Genomic DNA, 24,678 nt, shown 5'->3' with positions numbered 1-24,678 from the left:
TCGACGGCACAGGGGGGGGGGGGGGTTGGTACATACGACCCCCCTCGTGTTTGGAGCTAGAGCTTTGCGGAAAAAACGAGCGTGTTGCCCGTCACGAGAGAAAGCCAATGATACCCAATTTTAAGGTCCTAGGTCAGCGGTTGACCTTCCAGGTCAGGTCAATGACCCAAAAACCGGAAATATCGGGACCTGTTAGAAAGTCGTTAAGTGTGGCTGCCAAGCGCTTTTCCGGGGTGTTGATCACGAATATTGTGTTAGTTTTGAACACAGATGATGTCGTTAAGCGTTTAGACCAGGTCGGGTCAGGTCAGGTCAGGTCAACCGGTAGGGGTCGTGACGGGTATTCGTAGTACCTGTCATCCGCCTCTGACAGCTTCGTAACATGTTACGAAGGCACCAAAACTACTTTGTAAATGTTCAATGGGTTGCTAAATTCGAATTCAGCTCTAAAAACTAGCCTGGAAACATGTAAAACTCGAAAAAGTGAACCGAGGTCACCAAAGGTCAATGACCTGACCTGACCTTCAGGTGACTTTGACACCCACCCTAATGCATGGGAATTGGGAGCAACATCAAATCACATGTTTGAGCGTTTGAAACCACAAAAAGCGCAAATGCGCGGCTAATGCGAGCCGACATACGCCGAATCGCGATTCCAGCCAAACATGGTCTCGGAAATTAGGTCACAGGTCAAAGGTCATTTGGGTCCATCTCATGAAATGTTCAGGGTAGGTGTAAAATTGATCAATGCGAGGGACTGAAAGTTTCGTCACGATCGGCCGCTTTTTACGCGAGTTGTTTATTCGCGAAAAAAACCTCAGGGTATTGTTGCATACCCCCTTCCCCCTTGTGCCGGCGAGGGTTAAGCAGTCGAAAAAAAGCACTTTTGGACAATTGACATGTTATTGAGACATGGAAGAGCAGTTAAAACAGCTGCAATGCGTCCAGTTTTACAAAAGGCAATCGATTGGGATGCAACATGAGCTTTACCGGTCAGGTCATGAGCTCGACCTTAAAAAATGTTCATCTTTGGAGGTCAAATTACACACCATTCTACACCATTGGACGAGAGAGATATGATGCTAGCAGAACTGATTGTTTTTAATGCCTATGTACCCACAACAATGACAACAATGCACCGCTGGGCTATGCTTCGCTTGCGTTCCAGGACCGTAATGACGTCACAGGAAGGGACGCGGGCGGACCGCTGATGACCCGCCCGCTGTCAAAGGGCGGGCTTGGGTTTGACGGGCGCACAATACGCGGCCGCGCGCGTGTTCCTGGAAGCGATAGCGAAGGCTCGGGCGTCGGAAGGGCTGGACGCTTTGACCCTCTCCAAGACCTCCCGCTATTACTGCCAAGGTTACTGCTACTGAGAAGGAAAATAAGTAACGGTGGTATTCACACAGGCTTTTCACTAATTTCTGACGTTTCGCACGTGTCGTCAACAATCCGTCCCCTAGAGATAGGTACTTGCGCGAACACAGGTAACCGGACTGATAGCTTGAAACGCCGCAAGGGAAAAACATATTGCTCCATGGTATAATTTCTTCCACGTGTGACCGGTCTGGAGCCTTTTCGCATTAGATCGTTGCGTGTTTTTATCGATATAGGATCTCCATCGATCTTAGAATTTGCAATCTGAATGATGGGGTGGAGCAAGATTAGAATGGGTCTGAGCCAGGACAGTAGAATCGGAGTTGGACCCAGAGTCACCAAAATCTTACCAACTCCGACTCCGGAGTAGAATCGACATCGCTAACTGAATGGTTCAAAGTCATACCTACCCGAAGCGGAAGCCAGTCTGCCGAAAAATAGCCGTTTTCACGACGGGCTTTCTGGCTAGTGGACTTCTATAATATATGGACTAAATCTACAAAAAAATATCTTTTACAGCAAATATGTTCATACATCATATCATGACTTTATTTTAGTGTTTTAACCCTCGCATGTCACGCATGTGTAGGGGTAGTTGGACAGGACCCGCCCCCTCGGTTTTTCGCGAATAATCTCACTCAAAAAGCGGACGATCGCGACGAAACTTTAAGCACCCCAGAGTTGATAGATTTTACACATAACTCTTTTTATTTCATGACCTTGACCCCAATGACCTTTGACCCCTGACCTTTTTCTCGAGACCATGTTTGACCGAAATCGCGATTCAGCGTATTTCAGATCATATGTATGAGCAACGCGTTTCCAGTCTGTTTTTTTTTTTGTGTTGTAAACGTCCAGCATGTCAAATGATGTTCGTCCCATGCATTACGGTGGGTGCCAAGGTCACATAAGGGTCAGGTCAAGGTCATTGACCTTTGAGGACCTTGATTCACTTTTTTGAGTTTTACATGTTCCTAGCATCCGTTTGATCATTTACTTAGTAGTTTTAGTGCCTTCGTAACATGTTGCGAAGCCGTCAGTGGTAGTTGACACCTACTATGGATAGCCGGCAGGACGCCTACTGGTTGACCTGAGCTGGACTGACCCGAGCTAGCCTAAATGCATGAACTCATAATCTGTGATCAAAACTAACATAAAATACGTGATCGGCACCCCAAAAACTCCATAACAGCTTCACTTTGAATTTCTAACAGGTCCCGAATTTATGCTTTTGCACCAATCTACATTGATTACTACAATCTTTTTTATTTTTTTATTCATTTATTTACTTGTTTACTTATTTATTTGCATAATCGCCAACAGAGCTATCTCCACTTGCAGGCGAAGTCAGGCTTAAAATCAGTTAAATGAAAAAACAGCGTAACATAAAATAAAATACTGAGTAGGGGAAAATGGGGTAATTTGGCCGAATGGTGTAAATTGACCGCCCCCACCTGTACGACGTCTGATAAAAGTGAATGAATTAACTCTAGTCCCTATTCATTCGTCATGGGTAGAACTAACCCGAGGACAAATGTCAAAATTTTCCCCTCGTAGCTTTGTTCACAATTAACCCGCGCCCGGGTGTGGACACCTCAGCCAACTTCGCCATGGTGGGGGGCTTTTTTGGCCACACCAGATTACCTCAGAAAGAAAGCAAGCTAGAAAGACACAGTAAAAGCTATAGATAGCTCGCTGAAAGATCTTTCAAAATCATATAGGTCATTTTTGATCAGGTTATCGCTGAGGTCACTGGAGGTCACCAAAGATAAAATTTTCACGATTGTTGTACCCGATTTTGACAACTTCTCACAAATCGGCGCATAAGTCGGGAACCAATAGAGCTACAGCATTGCGGAAAGAACGCATTCGATAGCTCTTTCAAAAGTCTTTCTGAAAAAATGTTTCGGATTTGACCTAAGGTCAACGGTTTTGCCTCCAGAGAGCAAAAACTATCAAAATAGGACGCTTTTCGGAAAAGTTTCCGTGTCATAACTTTTAACTCCAAGCTTGCATGACGTTGATTTTACCGGCATCGCGTTTTTCTCGTCGAGACGCGTCGAATGAACTATATCTTGACCTGAAAAGGTCAACTTGAAAATTTGACCTCAGGTCAAATCACTGAAAAGGTCATGTTGCATGTCATTCGACTCCTTTAGCTGAACTGAAGTCTGAACAGTGAACACATTTATGGTGTTTTCAGCGCTCTAGCATGTTTCTTTCTAAAGTTATTGTCAAAAAGCTGTTAGTAACGTTTCATGATCTGGGATGACCTCACGGGCATAATTGAAGTGATCACAGGTACAATTTTCCGGTTCAGTGTGTCATGCTTACCTATGTCACGGTGTTTGAGGTTGTTTACGGCCAAACAAAGAGCATTTCAACTTTCCCCCATTGACTTATAATGGAGAGGTCGCAAAATTTAGCTGGTCACCGATATGAAACTTCCGAGATGTATACTGATTTCCTCATGCAAAAGTTTGAAAGTTTGAAACGAGTTTCAAACTTCTGGGATGTACACTGTAGGAATGACAGAACCACAAAGTTTTTTAGAGGTATGGTTACTTAAGTTGACCTGGTGACCTGACCTTACGTGACCTGGGATCAAAATTTTCACACACCATGCGAAATTGATGTATGATAAGCTATACAAAGTTTCGTTGCACGCGCAAAAAACTGGCAGGTGTGGCCAAAACGCCCCCTCCCTCCGCCCCCGCCACTCGGGGCGAAGGATAATACATATTATAAAACGTGAATTTCTTTAGAAAATGGTAAGCTTTACTTCCGTTTAAAAAGTTGTATTTCATGTAGTATTTGGGCTGTAAACGAATTCCGACATAATAGCGCCATTCCTGGGGGTGATCAGCGGTTCCAAGAGCAATATTATCTAGTTCCGTACAGCCATGACTACTTTACTTAGACAACAATTTTCAGAATGGCAATGTGGGGTTATTTAGCCGGGACTAGCGGGCCAACTTGGCCGGTGCGCCCAAGGTCACTATGCTGGGACAGCCGAGTTGTCATGGTCAATTATACCATCATAAATGACATAATTCATGACCAACTTTAACTTCATGGACCATTCATGCCTTATTTCCTATTGGGCAACTGTAAGGGCATGTGACGTCATCAAATGTTATTAAACGTTTTGTTTTGCTAATAACTCCGTACAGAAAAAGATACAGCCGCGCAAATGGTATTATTGTGTTCAGCTCGTCAAGGCGCATCGAACGATATACATGATGACATTGAAGACACGTGACCTTGAGGTCAAGCGACCTGAGGTAACGTGACCTGAGGTCAACCCCTTGGACTATTTGTGACCGATTCTTTTGGAAACCATGACCGCTGAGTCAACTTCCAAAATGCGTCAACTGCGTCATAGGACACACGTCATTGCTTAATCTGAAGCTGACTCGCCTATAACAAGAAATCCCGACCTCAAAGTAAACCGGCCAAAATGCCCCACACCCCTGCCAAATAACCCTGCTGGTGGGGCAATTTAGCCGCTTTGTAGACATTTGTAATACCTACGCCACAACTTCAATATAAAAGTTACCCTATCATTTCAAGTTTACTGTCCAGTAAAACAAAATGAATGCGACACCTGCCAGCGTTGAGGAAATGCCGAAATATATCTTCAATTTTAAGTTACATCATTTAAAAACCAGTATACCTAACACCTTTTGGGGCGACTAACGGAGCGAGCGAGAGGGTGGGCCTTGCACGCAGGGCTGCGGAGTCGAAGTCGGAGTCGGAGTCGGAGTCGGTCGGAGTCGACAGTTGTGACCGGAGTCGGAGTCGGAGTCGGAGTCGATTTTAGAAACCCGAGCCGGAGTCGGAGTCGGAGTCACCGAAAATTTGTCGACTCCGCAGCCCTGCTAGGTCTGCGGAGTCGGAGTCGGGAGTTGGAGTCGGTCGGAGTCGACAATTCTGCCCGGAGTCGGAGTCGGTCGGAGTCGACAATTCTGCCCGGAGTCGGAGTCGGAGTCGGAGTCGCCGAAAATCCATCGACTCCACAGCCCTGCTTGCACGTGCGAAATTTCGAGGGGGTACCTCCAACTGACTTGTGCACGGCACCTTACTAACCGGTCTCTAACGATGTGCCAAATTTGAGCACAATCGGCCCAGCCGTTCTCGAGATATGGAAGCGGCACCCTGCACGTGCGCACGTGCAAAGGGTCCCAACTGACTTGTGCACGGCACCCTACTAACTGGTCTCTAACCGTGTACCAAATTTGAGCGCCATCGGTCCAGCCGTTCTCGAGATCTGGAAACGACCCCTGCACGTGCGCACGTGCAGCAGCACCCCAACTCTGGCACATGGATATGCAGTGCCTAGTGGGTGCCTACAGGGTGCGGAAAAAGTTCTGTCATATGCATGCTTATCTCGCCTACGAGCGCTGCGGTTGAGTTCTGGGCAGCGAATAGACGCAGGCGTGACCTTCGGTGACCTAGCCACCTGGCCGGAGGGCAGAAACTACCAGCCATTCACGGTCAGTCATGAAAATGCAGGCTAAACGACGCCTCGTCGCTGGGTGCCTGCGGCGGCCGCCAAATCGGGCATGACCGATAAGCAGGTTACGGCAAAATGTGGAGTCACCTGGCGAACAGTCATGCGCATAAAGCCAAAATACGAGCAGGGGAGACCAAGGGGGAGACTGTCGATCCGATGATTCGATTCAATCCGGTGAATAAACATCCACAGAAAGTGATGGTGCTCGGCGTGGTGGGTTCGGACGGCAAGAAGTGCCCGATGCTCTTCATTGATGCCAATGAGAAGGTGAAGAGGGTGGTGTATGACGTCATCCCATGGATCCTGAAGACCTATCCACTCGGCAATTTTGTGCTCCAGCAGGACGGAGCGCCCGTGCACACTGCAAGTTCCACCCAGCAGAAGCTGACGGGAGGGGTCGGGGGGAGGCCCATTTCTGGCGCAGGGAGATGTGGCCTCCTCAGTCACCCGACCTGAACTCCCTCGACAACGGCATCTGGAGCGTATTGCAGGAGGAGGTCCAGGGAGTGTCCCATCCTAATGTGGAGGCTCTCAAAGCGCACATCGTGAAGACGTGGGAGACGATGGACCCCGCCTACATCTTCAAGACATGCCAGTCTTTTCACCCTTGTGTGGAGAAGGTCGTCACCGCTGAGGGGGGTTATATTGAGTGAGGGGGGAGTGAAAGCATGTGGTAAGATGTGGCAACCAGTGTTTGGTGGTTTTATTAAATATAGCTGCTGAGGTTGCATTTGTTTGTGGAAATGCGGAGATATGACAGAACTTTTTCCGCACCCTGTACCTACATGCCAACTTTCGGCGCAATCGGCCAAGTAGTTACCGAGATATTGCAACAATTACAAAACTGACACCTCTTCGTTTTGCACGTGGCACGTGCATAAGAGGTCACCCACATGCATCGGGAATATTCCAATACTTGGTAGAAGGAATGAAGCTACCCTACAAAATTTACCGCATGTAAATCGGTCAAGTGGTTGCTGAGATATAAGCGTCGCAGAATCGTGAACACGGCCGGCCGGCCGCTCATACTCAGAAATTTCCGTTATTCTACGTAAAGAGCTTTAACTTGGCATACCTGACCTTTGATTCAAGCCGGATCTTTTGACGCCAACCGCATTTTCAGGTCAGGTCAGGTCACTGAACAATGACGTCATAAGGGAACCTCTGCACGGTCGTCAGATGTCGCAACTTCGCAACGCCCTCACTGCCAGAGTAGCTTTCACAGGGAAATGAAACTTGCATGATCTAATATCCATTACGAGTCTCATAACTTGTATGTCTCGGAATTTCCTAAAGATCATATGAGGTCAGGCCATTTTCGTGACCTCACCGTTATGTCAATGGGGAAAAATGAAAACTGCTATTCTGGCGCCGGGAACGATCTCCAACTATCTCAAGCACACAGAATCGTGCTTTTTGATGCATGCTCCTTGCAAGGAAACATGCGTCAGTTTTGCAATTTTGACCTTGTGTGACGTCATTAGGGTCATATTAGTTTTTCGTCAATAACTCCCGAGCAATTTGAGCTAGCGAGTCGGGAAAGCAACCAATGGACTCAGGAAGACCTGCCAAATCGAATGATATGCGATATAACCTACTTCGACCAATGTCGTGACCTGGGGGCGCTGACCTGACCGTGACCTGAGGTCAACACCTTAAGTTGACCTCACCCAAACAAAAAGTATACCATTCGACGCGCCTGAGCGAGGCGAACACGATGCTGCTAAAATCGCGGCTCTGCGGCCGTTTTTTTTTTTTTTTTGCTAAGTTATTCACCAGAAACGGAACCGTACCTTGGGGCACTTGACGGTTTCTCATCAATATAGTATTCATTCTGAGGGATTACATATTTTTGTTAGTCCATGACAACTGCCAATAGCAATCCACGCGTCTGAATTTTTTGTCATTTTTCTTCTGAGCGTCGACATATTTAACGATATATTTATCAGCGTGTTGGAGTGGGCCATCACCGGCCATGTAATAAAATGAATACTGTGTGGAAAGGGGTAAGAATAAAAATATTGACCGCTGTGACGCCACTGTAGCTCTCGGGCGAACAGCACAGTATGGCCAAAGAGAAATTCACTCAAACCCCCTGCCAGACCAACACCATCCATATAATATTCAGGTCGGCGGCGAAAGAAAATTGACCGGGTACATCGTTGATGTCCTCGATATCAACGATGCGAAGCAACTCGGCATCAATCTGCTTGAGGGGCCAGGGCAGCCACCAGGTCCGGGGTCTCGGCGTCCTCAGTTTCCCTGACGCAGGCTAAAACAGCGGATGAGCGTTTGGCTAGAAGGGGGCGGATAACTGATAAGCTCAACTGTCAAGTTAACCCGCACCGTGCTGATGGTCATAGTTTTCCGTGTCGTGCTGAGGGGGAGGGGCGTTTTCACACGTTTAACTCGGCTCCTGGGCCACGTGGTGACACGTGGTAAGTGGCATTCAAAACAGCGTTAAAAAATAATGAAGAAAATAGTTAATCGTTTTTTAAGCCAGGTGAAAGGTCAGGCCGCCAGAGGTCAAATTTTGCCTATGTCAACATTTTTTCTTCAAAAAGCGGCGCACAACTCGGGAACCAATAGAGCTACCCAGCCGATAACTCAAGAACCAATAGACGCAGCAAAACGGACGAGGAGACAAACGAAAGAACGCGACGAGACACTTCCGATGAGTACCTGAAAGTTGAATTTCAAGGTCACAGGTTGGGTCAAGGTCAGGTCAAACACATGAAATTGGGCTTTAAGTAGCATGGGTCCAAAACACCTCTGGTGACCTGACCTTTGACCTGACCGAAAAAGTGACCTAAAGCCCTTGTTACACTGCCGAATTTTGGTACACGAGTGTGCACGAATATGCAAGTCATCCTATGTCGCGGACCGATTCGGGATCTTTCTTCCACGGTCTTGGCATTTCGCAGACCAGTCGGTGTCCACCGCGCGACTTTTACGGTTCGTCACGACCGCCACGAATATTTCATGAAAAATGAAAATTTCGTGGCCGTTCGCCGAATTTATAATAAACGAACATGATCGCCAAACAGTCGCCGAGTCGTCGCCGACATGTCGCTGCGTGCGTCGACTTGTTGCCAAGGTATCGCCGACTATTCGCAACAGATTCGCCATTCATTCGCGATGTTCGCCGAATCATGGATCAGCTTCGACCCGCGCACGATTAGGGGGGCCCCTCACCCGTTTTCTGCAAATCGGGCTCTGTCGGCGAACTGTTCGCCTCTGTCGGTAAACTGTTCGTCGATTTCCTACACGACGTGATTCGGCGACAGGGTCGTGGCCAAAATTCGGCAGTGTAACACGGCCTTAAGTAATTTCGCCATCATTCCTTACGCTTTTTCGAACGTCGCTTTCCCCGTATCGCTACATGGCCCAGGAGCCGAGTTAAAAGGGGGTGTTCAAACACCCCCGCCCACCAGCAGGGCGTGTATGTACCTAAAGGACTCCCAGCGGGGTGCGGGTTATGAAATGCATGCATCATGGTCATGAAGTAGTCACAAGAAATTGCCAAGATTCCGTTCAAGATTTTGGAAACCGTAGAACGATAGGTAATCAAAAATCGAAGATGGCAATTTGATTGTTCATGGTAGGTATTGGCAGTCCAATGACGTTTACGGCATGTCTGTTTGTGTCTATTCTGCGATTTTTTACCTATCATTTTTTTTTTTAACATGTGTCGTTTTTTGTCAAAAACTCAAATCATGACGTCACTAAAACCTCGATATCTCAACGAAATTTGTACTGATTTTTTTTTTTTGGAAACTGTCACAATAAACTTCTATCAATTCCCTACATGTACCTACCTACACAAAATTTGGCAAAAAAATAACATCGTCCCTAATCCTATGCTAAAATTCTGCAACAGCAATATTCCAAGTGTTCGTGCTTACAAACGGGCCAGTTGTCTATATGGACTCTCAGCTGCTCCCGGGTCATACGCAGCGCCTCGCCGACTGAGCGTAGCCAGGCGACAAGCCAGCCCGTCACCGCAAGAACGGCGCTACCTACCCCCCCTCCCTCCTCCCGACCCCGTCCCCCGACCGGCGCGGCATTCCTCGGGCCACAATAGTGAGGCTCCCCTCCCTCAGCTGACCCGTCCTCAGGTGCGGTGTAGGTACACTGGACAAATACCTCTGCCGGGACTGACGGGGTCCATGTTTGAACAAGGGATTAAGGGAAGCGTTCAAACATCTCAGACGGATTTTTCGCCGAAACTACCAGCTAGCGCCATCCACCGGTGAACGGCGGTACTAAACTTCATTCGCTAGTTCCCGAAACGACACACCATGCGGAGTTTCTTTACACCAAGCTGGTTAACGTCACGTAACGTCTTCTTTTTGTAAAAAAAAAATAGGTTGACCGATAAATATAACATCATATGAGAGCATAACCTCCATGGAGGTGGGCATGGCCTCTACGTCTATCCAACGAACTCTACATAGTGACTAAATCTGTCACTTGATCTGTGACCTAGCCTGTGACCTGATCTGTGACCTGACCTGCGACCTGACCTGTGACCTGCAGAATGTGATGTAGCTGGTCTACGTCACTCTCGCCGGGAAAGAGTGGATCGCCAGTGAGCATTTCGGCAAACAAACAGCCGGACGCCCAAATATCCACCTCCCTGTCAAACACAGACATATAAACATACCTACATAAAAATTAACAAATCCACCTACAGGTATATTCACATAATCACATTTATCTGTTCAGGTTTGCAACGTCAAATTAGTACGAATTTCTCGATATGTTTGTTAACATCAATTCCGTTGAGTTGGGTGCGTGCAAGGTTTGATGTTTGGTCCTGTTTTTTATTCGCTTCAAACCTTCCACATCAAGACACACAAGCCCAGTCAGCCACTTGACAATTTCTTAGTAAAAGCATGATAAACTCACTTGCCATAGGCTGTCTCACCGACGAGCAGCTCGGGAGCACGGTACCATCTAGTGGCGACATAGTCAGTGCAGCTTTCTCCGGGCGCCGCCAGGGGTCTCGCGAAGCCGAAGTCACACAGTTTGACCACGCCGCCGGCCGAAATCAGAACGTTCTCCGGTTTTATGTCGCGATGGATGATCTGTGCAGCGAAGAGATGTTTCGCCGCTGACCATGTTTCCAGACAGTAATAATTATATTGATGTCGTAGGTTTATCTACTTAGCCGAGCATGTGCGGATCTGTCAAGCTATGCCGTTCTGAATTAGTTTGATAATATATCAGAGACATAAAAGACAGACATCGCGCCAGCGGCATCGCATGTAAATCGGACATGATACAAGCATCCATTTCAAACAAATTATAAATTATAAAGTCTCCTTCGAGGACGTTAAAACTGTGATCAATTCAGAGCTAAGGATCATATTTCCCGCTTGCGCAATGATTCATACCGACTGTGCGTGGCAGAACTGCAGCGCCCTCAGCAGCTGCAGCATGTAGCTCCTGACGACGTCCGGCGGCAGACCTCCGTCCCCCCTGGCCTCCAGCAGGTGCAACACTGTGTTCTCCACAAACTCAAACACCAGACAGAGGCGTCGTTTCTGACGGAACACCTCCAGCAGGTTCACCAGGTTCTCGTGTCGCAGACGCTGTGAACATGCAGTACAACGTTAGAAGCAGCAAAAGAGGGATTCCTGGTCTTACAATGTACTCAGTGGATGTGTTCAGGTGATATTTCGACTGTGGGGTTCGTATCCTTTTGATTTGAGTTATGAATAGTGGACGACTAGAAAGGACAAGGCGAGAGACAAGGTAACGAATGTGGGGTATGCTGTCAATGTGACAGGCTTACAGACGCGTGACAATGGCAAGTTTCCTAATGCATCCTTCATCTCACCAATAATACTCACCCTCAACGTCCTTATCTCGCGCATGGCCACTTTTCGCACGTGCACGTCTTGCTGCTCGCCCTCCAGAAAGCGTTTGATGGCCACGATCCTTCCCGACTCCCTGTGTCGACATTTGATGACCACGCCGTACGACCCCTCGCCTACCACGCCGAGCTGGTCGTACTTCTCCATGGTAAATCTGGGAAGGGTACTCAATCAAATCAGGACTAGTTAGCGAGATTAAGGCATAAAATAAGACATACTTAGAGAAAGAGAAAGATTAGAGTAGGCGCGTTTGATGAACAGATAGATGCTTCATATGAATACGTTAGAAATTATGTTTAGAGGTTAATAATAAGAAAGTGGCAACAAGCAGTTCATAGCATTTCTGATAAAATATAAGATAAGCGTCCAACGGACACCGTCCAGAACTCACGTTAGCTCACCAGTGGTTCCTGCGTCACCACAGCGCGGTCAATCCTCGGTCCAAGCTCCTAGCTCTTGGAAACACTTAGGGCAGCTCTCATCCGACTTTCAACTACAATGGCTCTCGAAAAATGACTACTGAATTTTTATGCCTACTTAAGTCTAAATTCAGTTGACATTGAGACGAACCTCCGTCCTCCATTCACTGGCACACCAACTTCCCTGGATCCTCACTAAAAAAAAAAACTCAACTTTCAATTTCAGTGCCTCTCCATAACTCAACAGCGACACCCCCACTTCTCTCTTCGCTCTCGTCGCCCTGGCGCTGTGGGTAGTCGCCGCGGCGACTATAAGGTCACCTGGAGGTCAGTCCCGTCACGACCGACGCTCACCGCCGACTGACCCGACTACCTCCTCATTATCGATCCAAAGCACCGACGAACGCCAGCCCGTGATGACATCATCGCTCTGTTGGTCGGTGGATAAGCAATAGGCATGTTTATGTTTTATACTATACCTAAACGTTTGCGTAAATTCGATACTACAGGGTGACACAAACAAGCGGTCATCACCAAAATTCAAATAACAACCAAAGTTTTATTCAGATCATCACCAAACTTCGGTCTCTTTAGGTCACAACTATGCAGCAGACATCCACCAAGTTTCAAGTCTTCGCTACTCGTGTCAAGATAAGACGTGAAGTCATATAAACACAGGCAGCAATACGACCTAGCCAGCTAACTTTAGCTGGAAAATATCTGATAGATTACTTATTTCATACATAATACCATAGGATTTCATTTTACACATTTCATTGATTGAAGGGCAAAAAACATAACAGATATTTATAAATTGAATGAATTATCCTCCTCGGCTCAGGAAAGGGGGGGGGGGGCACCCACCACGTTCGTTACTGTAATGCCACGTTCTTTACTGTAATGCCTCATTACGCGTTTAATACGAGATAGTTTAGTTTAGATATAGATAGATGGTTTAGATATAGATAGTTAAATCTCGTATAGTATACTCGTATACTCGTATAGATAGTTTAATGATGAATATTGTCATACCTGACATTTTCAAGTCAGCTCTTCATGCATACAACTTATAGGGTTAGAACTGTCACAACTTTGCAACAATCGGCAAAATGTTGTTGGTATGTTTTCCGTGGATCTGTGACAGCAAAGCTCCCGACCCTCCCGCGCTCAGCACTTTTACGTTTGCGTATGGTGTGTACAATTACATGTATGTAGCTCTCTGCATGCGCTCCTTGTGTTTGCATGTGCTGCGTATGTGCATGCTCTGTTCATTTGCTGTGTAATTGTATGTGTGTACGCGGTGCATGTATTTGTATTGTGCACACGTTGTCCGTGTGTGCTGTAGGTAAATGTGTATGGTCTATTTGTGTTTGTGTATGTGTTAGTGCTGTAGGTAAATGTGTAGGTATGGTCTATTTGTGCATAGGCGGTCCCAGGGGGGCCACGGGGGCCATGGCCCCCTTTGGTGCTGAAAGGTGGGGCCATACTATCTTTTGGCCCCACCTTTCAGATCGAACAAAAGTCCTAGAAAAGCTTTTTGTATGTTTCATTTTCTTTCTCGCGCCATCAAAGGACGTAAATTTCACTCATGAGTGGGCTCAGTTTCGCATTCTGACAATTTGGCGGTCAGCGTCGCTGGCACCGGCTCACGAGTATGGCCGGATCTTATATGGAATATCAGCGTGGGTTTACTTGAGGCTCTCGTAGGCCGAGCAATGGCTGGCATGAGACCCTCTTCGGCAGTGGCGGGTGGGCCCTGCCAAATGAGCGTGGCTCTACGACACTAAAGTAAGACCTGTAATAATTGAATGAGGACTTTACTCCACAAGAAATCGTTCGGGTCGGAGCTTTCGAATTGTATTACAAAGCTTCGTCAGCGTATCGTAATCGGGTTCGGGGGTATCGGTCGCAAAATTGAGTATGAGTATGAAAATTGAAAATCGGTCAAATTGAAAATCAGTCCTCAATTTTGCGAAAATTGAGTATGAGTATGAAAATTGAAAATCGGTCAAATTGAAAATCAGTCCTCAATTTTGCGACCGATACCCCCGAACCCGATTACGATACGCTGACGAAGCTTTGTAATACAATTCGAAAGCTCCGACCCGAACGATTTCTTGTGGAGTAAAGTCCTCATTCAATTATTACATTAGCAAACTCCACATCATGTCCTTCAGTGAAAGTAAGACCTCATGGGTTGGTGCTGTGCACCTTAGCCCGGTGGTGACGCCGTATGCCGGTTTGGTTTCTTAAGGATTAGTGTGGGACCTCCGGGGCCTGCATAAAGTTTGCATGAGCTAGTATGTAATCTCAGAGGCCTGTGTGTAATTACACAGTGGCGGTGTACACATGGCAGGGCCATGCCCCATTGCCCCCCCCCCCCCAAGGCCAATAACGGGGGCCATCATATCATTTGCCCCCCTCAAACAACCAATGCCCAATGGGCCCCCATAGGTGTATGGGACCCTTGCCCTTATTCGATTGTCACGAGACTAAAAAAACCCACGCCCAGCTTTTAGTGTTGCTCCCACACCGGTCTTCGAGCGTCCTACACTGACCTCTGAGGGAATTTCAGTGGCGCTCAAGCACCCACGTTGACCGCTAAGAGCCCACATCGACCTCTGAGGCCCCACATCATCTTGCCTATGAATGCCCCTAACCGGCGTCAGGGGCCCCAACTGGCGTCTGAGAGTCTCACACCGGTCTTTGGTGTCCCAAGACGAACCTTTAGGTGCCATTGAGGGCCCCGCACTGGCTGCTGAAGACCCGATGCCGACCTCTAAGGGTATGCATTGGCCTCTGAGGAGGGCCCATCTTGGCCTTTGAGAGCCTTCTGCTGGCCTCTGGGGTCCAACGACGGCTCATGCAGGTCTTTTAGGGCCCCACGCTGACCTCTGAGGGCCCCATGTTGGCCTGTAATGAGTAAGAACCCACATTAGCCTCTGAGAGCCCAACTCGGTCTCTGATGGTCTGAAACTACTGGCCTTTGCAGTTTGCAGGCCCTGTAATGGTCTCTGAGGGCCCTAAACTGGCCTCTAAGAAGTGAAAACATACATGGTGGGCTTCTGAAGATCAGAGGGCTCACGCAGACTCCGGCACAGCCTATACGTTGGTACTGATCGAGGTAACTTTACGTCTTGATGATCCCGCGCAGATTCCCTCATATTTCGACGTCGGGACCCCATGAGCCGGTGTGGGTCCTGGGGCTGGCAGAGACTGATGAAGTCCTTAGGGCTCAGAGCCAGTCTTTTAAGCAGTAGGGCTAGGCAGGTTGAGTGAGCCCCAATAGAGCCGTTGCGAAGCCCCGCAGGAGTCGCGCGCGGCCCTCAGATGCCAATTTTGAAAGCTAGGAACCTGTAGGGGTCTCCAGAGGTCGGTGTACCTACTCTCTCCCGCCGCCACACAACTATATGAGTAAATGTCATAGTCTGAAAATGCTCTCTGGGTTTCACATGCTTGTTCAAAGCAAGAGGTATCTGTACTTTTCCGAATTGTTTTATCGTGCTAAGGTCATGAATCCGCGTTCCCGACCTTCCAGTATATGATACACCGATCCATCGTCATGGTGCAGTGGCCCGACCGGTGGAAACACCGTGGGACGGGAAATGGTACTGGTGATTTTGCCTTGAATTGAGCTCAAAGATTTTTTCACGCAAGAATGAGATGGATGAAGCATAAGTAATGCCAACTGCGCGGCACCTCGTGGACGTAAAAAATGAGCCGATCACCCCCCCCCCCCTCCGGTGATGGATAAATGTTATGTCCCGCGAGTGTGACTTTGCCCCCCCCCCTTTTGCTAGCGGCTGCGACCGCCAGTGTATTTGTGTTTGTGCATGTGCTAGTACTGTAAATGTGTATGGTCTATTTGTGTTTGTGTATGTGCTAGTGCTGTGATTGTGTATGGTCTATTTGTGTTTGTGTATGTGCTGGTGCTGTAAATGTGTATGGTCTATTTGTGTTTGTGCATGTGCTAGTGTTGTAAATGTGTAAGGTCTATTTGTGTTTGTGTATGTGCTAGTGCTGTAAATGTGTATGTTCTATTTGTGTTTGTGTATATGCTAGTGCTGTAAATGTGTATGGTATATGTGTTTGTGTATGTGCTAGTGCTGTACATGTGTATGGTCTATTTGTGTTTGTGTATGTGCTGGTGCTGTAAATGTGTATGGTCTATTTGTGTTTGTGCATGTGCTAGTGTTGTAAATGTGTAAGGTCTATTTGTGTTTGTGTATGTGCTAGTGCTGTAAATGTGTATGTTCTATTTGTGTTTGTGTATATGCTAGTGCTGTAAATGTGTATGGTATATGTGTTTGTGTATGTGCTAGTGCTGTACATGTGTATGGTCTATTTGTGTTTGTGTATGTGCTAGTGCTGTGATTGTGTATGGTCTATTTGTGTTTGTGTATGTGCTGGTGCTGTAAATGTGTATGGTCTATTTGTGTTTGTGCATGTGCTAGTGTTGTAAATGTGTAAGGTCTATTTGTGTTTGTGTATGTGCTAGTGCTGTAAATGTGTATGTTCTATTTGTGTTTGTGTATATGCTAGTGCTGTAAATGTGTATGGTATATGTGTTTGTGTATGTGCTAGTGCTGTACATGTGTATGGTCTATTTGTGTTTGTGTATGTGCTAGTGCTGTAAATGTGTATGGTCTATTTGTGTTTGTGTATGTGCTAGTGCTGTTTGTGAGCTTGCATTGTGCATGCGCAGGGCATGCCGTGTATGTATGTTGTTTGCGCTGATCGCTTGTGCTCGTTGGATCAGTGACAGGGCAACTGACATAGAGGATGGGCCGGTTCATTGAGCCCAGCGTCATGCCAGCCAGGCGGCAAGACACTGATCTGCCTCGGGTACGGGACGATGTAGTGTTGCGCTCCCCCGAGGTTGTTGGGCTGTCCGTCCGCCCAGCGGGGACCGGTGGACGGCACGGTGCCGCAGCCGTCGGCGCCGACGAACTGGCCCTCGGTGATGACGTCGGTAACGCCCAGCCAGACCTGGCTGCCAAGGGAGGCGTTGATGGCGCACTGGTTCTCCTCGTCGGAGCGGGGCACGGCCAGGTGGGCGCCCAGCGCGGCGCACTGGCTCTCCGCTTCAATGTAGTTGACTGCGACATCCAGCCGCTTCAGACAGCGGCCGGCACAGCGGCTGAAGCCGGCCGGACAGGCGCACGAAACGTTAAATGCATCTGTGAAAGAGTCAGATATATCGACTGATAATCATATTAATGTTCACGAAAACTATAGCAGTCCGGCTCCTTTTTCCGATTTTTTCCTTTTTTAGCAAATTCCCAGCGTTCTTTAGATGATAGATCTAAATAAATGGATAAGACAGCACCATAATATTTTCCATCATCCATAGAACAGCCTTTACTGCAGTAAACATGAGCAACTGGCTCCATCTTCAAGCAGGCTGTCAAATATTTTCATTTACCTTCGCCCCAGTGGGGGAGGGGGGGGGCGGGGGGGGCATATGTTACCACCCTGTCGCGTTTTTTGCCTATGAATAAAAAACCGCGGCGCATAGCGCCACGCCACTTGGAGTAGCTTGCTGTATATCAATTTTGGACAATGTGTGAAATTTTTAACCCCAGGTCACGTCAGGTCAGGTCACCAGGTCAAGTTAACTGACCATGCCTAACAAGTTTGCAATTATGTCCAGACTCCAGCCTGCAGTGTTTGTCAGATGTTTTAAACTTGGTGGATTGCATGATGTAATGGTCACCTATAATTTGGTTATCTCGAATTTGTTTTATCCGTGACCTAAGGTCAGGGTAGTGGCGTGACCTTCCCATTATGAGTCAATGGAGAAAAATGAAAATGCCTCTACATAGATCAGTGTGTACGCATAGGAACAGTCCAAATATTTCAGAATCACAATGATTTGGACCACCCGTGACGACCAGGGTGTCTTTTTTTGCTGATAGCCTCTAGAAAGGTCATCCGAGGTCATTTGAGGCTACAAACAGCTTTTTGCCAATAACTCTTGATTGAAAAGAGATAGAACGCTGAAGATGGCTTCATTGTGTTTGTCTTGTCGAGACGCATCGAATGATTTGCAACATGACCTATTTGGGTCAGCACGTGACATTGACCTGAGGTCAAAGTTTGACCTTGACCTTTCCAGGTAAAAAATATATTTTTCGAAGCGACTGAAGGAGAGAAACACGATAGTGCCATTGCCAACTCTTCATCTTTGCTGGTTCAAAGTTATTCGTGAAAAAAGTTTTATCCAAAAACAGCTATTTTCACAATGTTTGACCTATGGAGGCTTAACCGTTGACCTGAGGTAAATTTTGATAATGATCTTATCAAAAGAAGAGTTCAAAAGCTATCGATTGCTTTTCATGTGTTTTTCTAGCTATCGTGGTTCCTGAGATAACGGCAAGTTTTCTGACAAATAGGTATAATGAAGTTTGGCAAATTTTGACCTTCGATGACCTCTGGTGACCCCAATATTGCTCTAAGATGAAAAATGACCGAAATACTTTCAAACGTGCGCATTGAGAGCTATCGACTGCTTTTTACCGTGTCTTTCTAGCCCTCTTAGTTTTTGAGTTAGAGGTGGGTGGCAACATATGCCCCCCCCCCCCCACTATGGCGAAGTTGGCTGAGACCGCCACTAGGGCGCGGGTTATAATACTTTTAGGCGTTTATTTTATGGATGTTGTCAGTTGGAAATCATATCCTTTTTCGATAGAATGATAAATAAAATATGTGTTTTTCTTGCAAAGACCTTAAGCTGAAACAATCAACTAAATTGGAATGAACGTTTTTAACAAAAATAATCATAATTGAAAATGTTACACCGTTTATAATGAACAAAATTACACTCGTATTTAAACCTCGCACCTTACACTTATACACAGGATGAAAGGGAGGGGGAATCGAACGGACATCTTCTGCCTCGGTTTATCGTGAATAATTCGCTGAAAAGCGGCCGACCTCGACGACACTTTCAGTACCCTCGAGTAAACCAGTTTTACACTTAAAACACCAATACAAAACACCAATACGGGCGAGGGTTAACAAGCATCCAATCTACCTGACATTGACTTGTACGGCTAATTCCTAACTTCGAACGCTAATTTGCATGAGTAAACATCGCACATCTATCACACCAAATATAACGTTTCCAAACATTCTTACCTGGAAGGCGCAGAACACTCAAATAGATGCCCTGCTGCCCATCGACGGCCGGACCGGGGCAGCCTCCAGACAGCAGACGGCACGTGCCGTCATCCGGCTCATAACTGAAGCCGGTACAATCGTGGAGGTATTGGGCCTCACATTTGATCCCACAGGTGGTCTTTGACGGTGCGGTGGTGGCCTGCACGTGCGCTCCGGAGAGGGTCACCGCCTGCTGCCAGCCGTAGAGAGTCGCGGCCGCTGACGTCACCAGCGTCATCAGCGTCATCAGCGTCATCAGCGGCGTCATCAGCGGCAGCGGCGGGACGGCGTCCGTTCGAGCCATGGCTGAGAGTGGGGTGATCAGGTGTGCCACACACAGCTTTATTGGGGCCCCTCCAGTTGCTGTCCCGTCCCGGGGGAGGAACTGGTTCCCGCTTCCCACAACCACGGCAGTGTACTGGAGGGTAATTGGGCTCAAATCACAGTGCGTTCAGAGGCAAACAGGCCGTGGGCTCCGCAATTGAGTTATTACTGCTAAAGGAAAGGTTTGACGAGACATTATCAATAGGTGACAGCCGCTTGTTAAAATAATTAATGCCCCCTTAGCTAATTGGTCACAAACAGAAAGACATTGAAACCAGTCAGAGATGTGCGATTTTTAATCACTTCAATTAACTTCAAAATGAATTTAAAAATTGTATGGTGGAGGAAATGACACAATTTGTCCACTTCAAGTTGCCAAAACATTTACGCGTTCTTCAGGACGAAGGTCTGTTGTTCATAACCACTAAACCAGTGCACATATAATTTTGATAGGTAGATTTGACATTGATCTTACGCGTTGACAGAAATGAACATCACCACGGTCAATGAATCTTCACCCATCCGTGTTGACCACAGATTACAAAACCTCACTAACGCACTTTCGATGTTTAGTTAAAGCGGCCTCAATGTTTGGATTTGTTAGCACAGGGCTCGTCTGGTAGAGATCATTCTCACAGAGCTCTGGCATCAGTCTCCGCCACGACAGTCTCGCAGCGGAGAGAGAGCTCACAGAAAGATCTCAGTCACTGGTGGCCCGCAGTTAGCGTATCTCCTCTGATCTGATCTTGGAGAGGCTCCTCCTGTGAGAATGGCGGCCCGGCGGCAGAAAACTACGGTGCTCTGGTGGTTGATTGTGATCTGTGTGATAGCGAGTGCAGAGGAGCAACAGCAGCATGCTTTGGTGAACCCTACTGCCGACCAAGATTTAGCCCAAGTGGACCAGCAAGAAATGCGCTCAATGGTCAGTAGACTGGAGTCACGAGTGGAGGCACTGGAGAGGAGCTTCGAATCCCGAGTCGAGTCACTGGAAGGAGAGGTGGTTCAACTTCGGTCGAACGCCGATGAGCTGTACGATTTGATGTATAAACAAATTTACAATCAAAAGAGTCAGCAAGCCAAGCTCGAAAGCGAGTTGGAAATTCAAAGCTCACTGATTGACAAGCTCGCTAACCGTATTTACGACCATGAATCTGAGTTCTCCAAAATCACAGCTATTATTCAGCAATCTCAGTCGCCTGAGCTGAGCTCACAGCCCGCTCAAAATAAGACCGAGCAGAATTCGACGTCAGACAAGCTGCTGCATCCCCGCGACTGCAGCGATTTGCCGGAGGATTCTCCGACGGCAACCTACCTCGTCTACCCCGACCGCTCCCGGTCAGTGCGGGCTCGCTGTGACATGGACACAGACGGAGGAGGCTGGACGGTCATCCAGCGCAGAGACGACATCAGACCGCGCAAAGACTTCTACCGCGGCTGGAGCGACTACAAGACAGGCTTCGGAGTACTGACTGGGGAGTTCTGGTGGGGTCTTGAACACGTCTGGCACCTGACTTCCGCTTCAGATCGGCAGTACGTGCTGAGAGTGGACCTCGACGCGTTCGATGGTGACCAAGCTTACGCCATTTACACCAACTTCAGCGTCTCTTCAGAGTCGGACGGATACAGGCTCAGTGTATCCAACTACTCAGGAGATGCCGGCGATGGTCTGGAGTACGGCGTCAACAGCACATTCTCGACCCACGACAGGATCCCGGAAGACACGGAGACCAACTGCGCCCACGAATATCAGGGTGCCTGGTGGTACGGGAGCTGTGGGCTGAGCAACCTTAACGGACGTTATGTCTCTCCTGGAGGCGACCCCAGGGGAATCTGGTGGGGTGCGTGGCTGGGTCTGACACACCTCATGAAGACCGAGATGAAGATCAGACCGGCTTAGCTGATCTTCGCGTCACTCTGATGTAGGGCTGCGGAGTCGGAGTCGGAGTCGTAGTCGGAGTCGGAGTCGGTCGGAGTCGACAGTTGTGACCGGAGTCGGAGTCGATTTTGGAAACCTGAGCCGGAGTCGGAGTCGGAGTCACCGAAAATCCGCCGACTCCGCAGCCCTGGTCTGATGGACGCTAAGTGACGGTAGATTGACGCGATGACACCCAGCACGCACTGGTCTGATATCGCCCTGAACAGAATTGTCGTTACCTAAAAGTGTCTCTTTCAATGACAAGTGATAAGCGACGGGTGTTTTGCTGTTCGGTAATATGTGAAATGCGACTGATGTTTGACGTGCATTTACCAATCTGACCTGCCGGCTTACTTTGTCAACAATGAAAGAAGTAGGTAGGTAACGCAGAGAAAAATAAAACAGCTACGAGTATAAATGGCTATAATTTTATCATAATTATTTTAGACACAAAAACATACGTGTGACATGGCAATGATAGCGATCGTAAATAACTTGCCCGAAACCAGTTTTGGCAACCAATTCCCAGTCCGACTCAGTTTGCTCCTATCTGGCCACTGACTTGCACTGGCACAAGTACCTACGCGATTTTACCTCATGTGTAGCACCTGAACCACGGCTCCGTGAGGCAGCTAACCGCGTCAGTTATCACGCATTCAGGGCAGCTCGCAGACAGCACTTTTCACCGCGCCAGTCATTGTCGCCCGTCAGAGTCTTACCGTTAGGAGCTCAGTTACAAGAGTTCGTGATCACTGGAGTGTAAAATATGTGTTGTGTTTTTGTGGGTAGGAGCTGACGGGCTGGCCTCCAGTGTAACTATGGAGGTACCGGAGATGGTTGAGGTAGTACGGGAGTACAAAAGTACCTGCTTAACATGGTGCGAGAATCGGAGAAGTACTGCCTAGGAATAGTAATAAACTATGAGACCTATAGTACCTAATAGATCTTAGAAGTGATTTTGAAAACAACATGGGACTAAAACACAGTAGGAGCCCAGTAGGATAATTAGAGACACGAGTGTCTACAAGAAACACATAAAATACAGCACACCAATAAATAATTCAGGAGCACCTAAAAAAAAGCATTTAACGATTACCTACACATGTAGCTAGCAAAGATATCGAGGGAACGGACATGCATTGCATCACACAAATCGATGCCTTTAAAGGTTCCGACTTCCGTGTAAAGGTCACATGCCTACTGACTGTGAGAAGCACACCCCCCCCCCCCAAAAAAAAAACAACAACAAAACACAACTTAACAAAACAACAACTATTCTCATCCACTCATACAGTTCTCAGCTCTGTCTGCCGACGTATTTGCTGAGTCACAATCAGTGCAATTCATCAAGTGACTCTTGCTTCGCTTCACTGCTTCCAACACGTGATCTTCGTCAATCTGACGCCGCTCCAAGTCCGCTGACCACGTGACTATCCAAAGACGTCGCCGACAAGTCACGTGACTTTACGAACCGGTACGGTCAATGTCAAACAGCGACTAACGGAGAAGATCACCATAGACTCGTGACCAAGCTAACTCTAAAACATGACCCGAAACACAACCTTCAGTGACAAAACGTGACCATCCGGAGCTCTCGTGACAGCGGTGACGCTCGTGACTGACCGTGACTGACCGTGACTCAGCGTGACTGCTGTGTGATGCGGCGTCACGTGATGCGGCAATCCGTGTTCAGAGTTTGGTTCAGCAGTTGGCCGGCCAGAGAGGCTCCAGTAGGAAAGCTCGGGCTTGGAGGTCGAAAAGGTCGGCTGTTGGGTGGACTTTGTGGAGTGGATTGTTTGTGGAAAGTGGAGCTTGAGTGGTGGAGAGGTGACCCTTGGAGGTGGACTAGGTGGTGGAAAGGTGGACAGAGGGTTGACGCAAAGTCTGCAAGGTGGAAGGACTGAGTGGATAGGTGGACATAACCTAAGGTGGAGTGAGAGTTGGAGGCGGACGAGAAGTGGCAAGGTGGAATGTAGATGTGGACGCACGTGGATGACCTAAGTATGCCTAAGTGGATTCGTAAACGCTAGCGGTAAAGTCTAGCTTTGCAGTTAAGGTAGACAGAGTAGTGGACGGTTGACAAAAAATTGAAAGGCTAGCGAAATAAGCGGATAGGTGGACGTTCAAGGACTGAAGCTTGAATTTGAGCTGAATAGTGGAAAGGTGGACAGTGGATGTCAATGAGCAGGAAGTGAAGTGGACACAGACTGCAGAGAGTGGCAGAAGCTGATGATGTGGAAATTTTCACCCGCACTCAAAGTCGGACATCCTTAGTCACAAACACCTGAGCCGAGCTAATCAACTGAACATGAGTTACGAGCCCGAGAAACAAGTAATGATCCAAGAGAACATTAGAAACGATTATAGGTGATATAAAAATCCAATCCGGTCATGTCCATCAACGGGATACTAGCCCTCTTGATCGACTGGCTGACAATGACGTCACAGGTCATTGGTATGACGTCACAAGCCCCTCCTACTGCAGCACCTCTTGCTACAATTGAAGGACTTCCTCAGCTTTCAAGAGCGCAGAACAAACTCCGCGCAAAGCACGGAGACGGACTCGGTCTACCCGATGTCGATTACAAAGATGACGAGTATGTCAAGTATGGTCACTACGGATCTTTCTACGGGGATACGGGGAATGGGTATGTCCACCCGAATGCCGGGTACGGTGACCCGTATACTGGGTATGACCCGCCAAAGGAAGAACACCATGACTATAGCTCTCCAAAAGGCGAACATGGTGTAACACATGTTGAGCATACTTCAGTAACCGATGGGTATCATGCAGTGGTTGGCGGTCATGGAAGACCTCCTCATAACGCATACCAGCCTCAAGTGGGCGAATACCATCCACAAGCTTATGCCCACGATGTGGGGTTAAGTGATGGATACCAGCACCTACCTGACCACATTGTTACTCACAGTGAGGGCTACAAAACTGTAAGTGGTGTAGGATATTCCAGTATCGCGACTCATGGGATAAACAATTATGGAAAAGGACACAACACTGGAAGCTACAACAATGAACTCCACAACAGTAAAGGGTACGGCAATGAGCTCAAAGACGGCAAAGGAAAC

General features: G+C 47.7%; 2 protein-coding genes across 3 annotated transcripts in view; one reads left to right on the top strand and one right to left on the bottom strand.

Moving 5' to 3' along the window:
- LOC122370839 (cyclin-dependent kinase-like 4) overlaps positions 1–12,568 on the bottom strand; it is a 36,010-nt gene extending 23,442 nt beyond the window's left edge. The window contains exons 1-5 of one of the 2 annotated variants that reach the window (XM_043346776.1): positions 12,177–12,568; positions 11,752–11,929; positions 11,293–11,490; positions 10,805–10,983; positions 10,420–10,532 (exon numbers count right to left, since the gene is read on the bottom strand). In XM_043346776.1, the coding sequence (XP_043202711.1) occupies positions 10,420–10,532; positions 10,805–10,983; positions 11,293–11,490; positions 11,752–11,922 (661 nt within the window). In that variant the 5' untranslated portion in view covers positions 11,923–11,929; positions 12,177–12,568. Of the gene's footprint in view, positions 1–10,419; positions 10,533–10,804; positions 10,984–11,292; positions 11,491–11,751 lie in introns of both variants that reach the window. The other variant, XM_043346775.1, reaches the window with a different exon arrangement.
- A 7,766-nt stretch (positions 12,569–20,334) lies between these two features.
- On the top strand, positions 20,335–22,012 carry LOC122370840 (microfibril-associated glycoprotein 4-like). Its single transcript, XM_043346778.1, has one exon. The coding sequence runs from the start codon at positions 20,449–20,451 to the stop codon at positions 21,574–21,576; it is 1,128 nt and encodes a 375-aa protein (XP_043202713.1). The 5' UTR covers positions 20,335–20,448; the 3' UTR covers positions 21,577–22,012.
- Positions 22,013–24,678: the final 2,666 nt, after the last annotated feature.

The sequence above is a fragment of the Amphibalanus amphitrite genome, unplaced genomic scaffold (assembly GCF_019059575.1).
Source record: "Amphibalanus amphitrite isolate SeventyFive unplaced genomic scaffold, NRLGWU_Aamphi_draft 001172F_arrow, whole genome shotgun sequence".
Lineage (NCBI taxonomy): Eukaryota > Metazoa > Arthropoda > Thecostraca > Balanomorpha > Balanidae > Amphibalanus > Amphibalanus amphitrite.
Note: the sequence above shows the minus strand (reverse complement) of the source record. Positions and strands in the feature narration are given on the sequence as shown.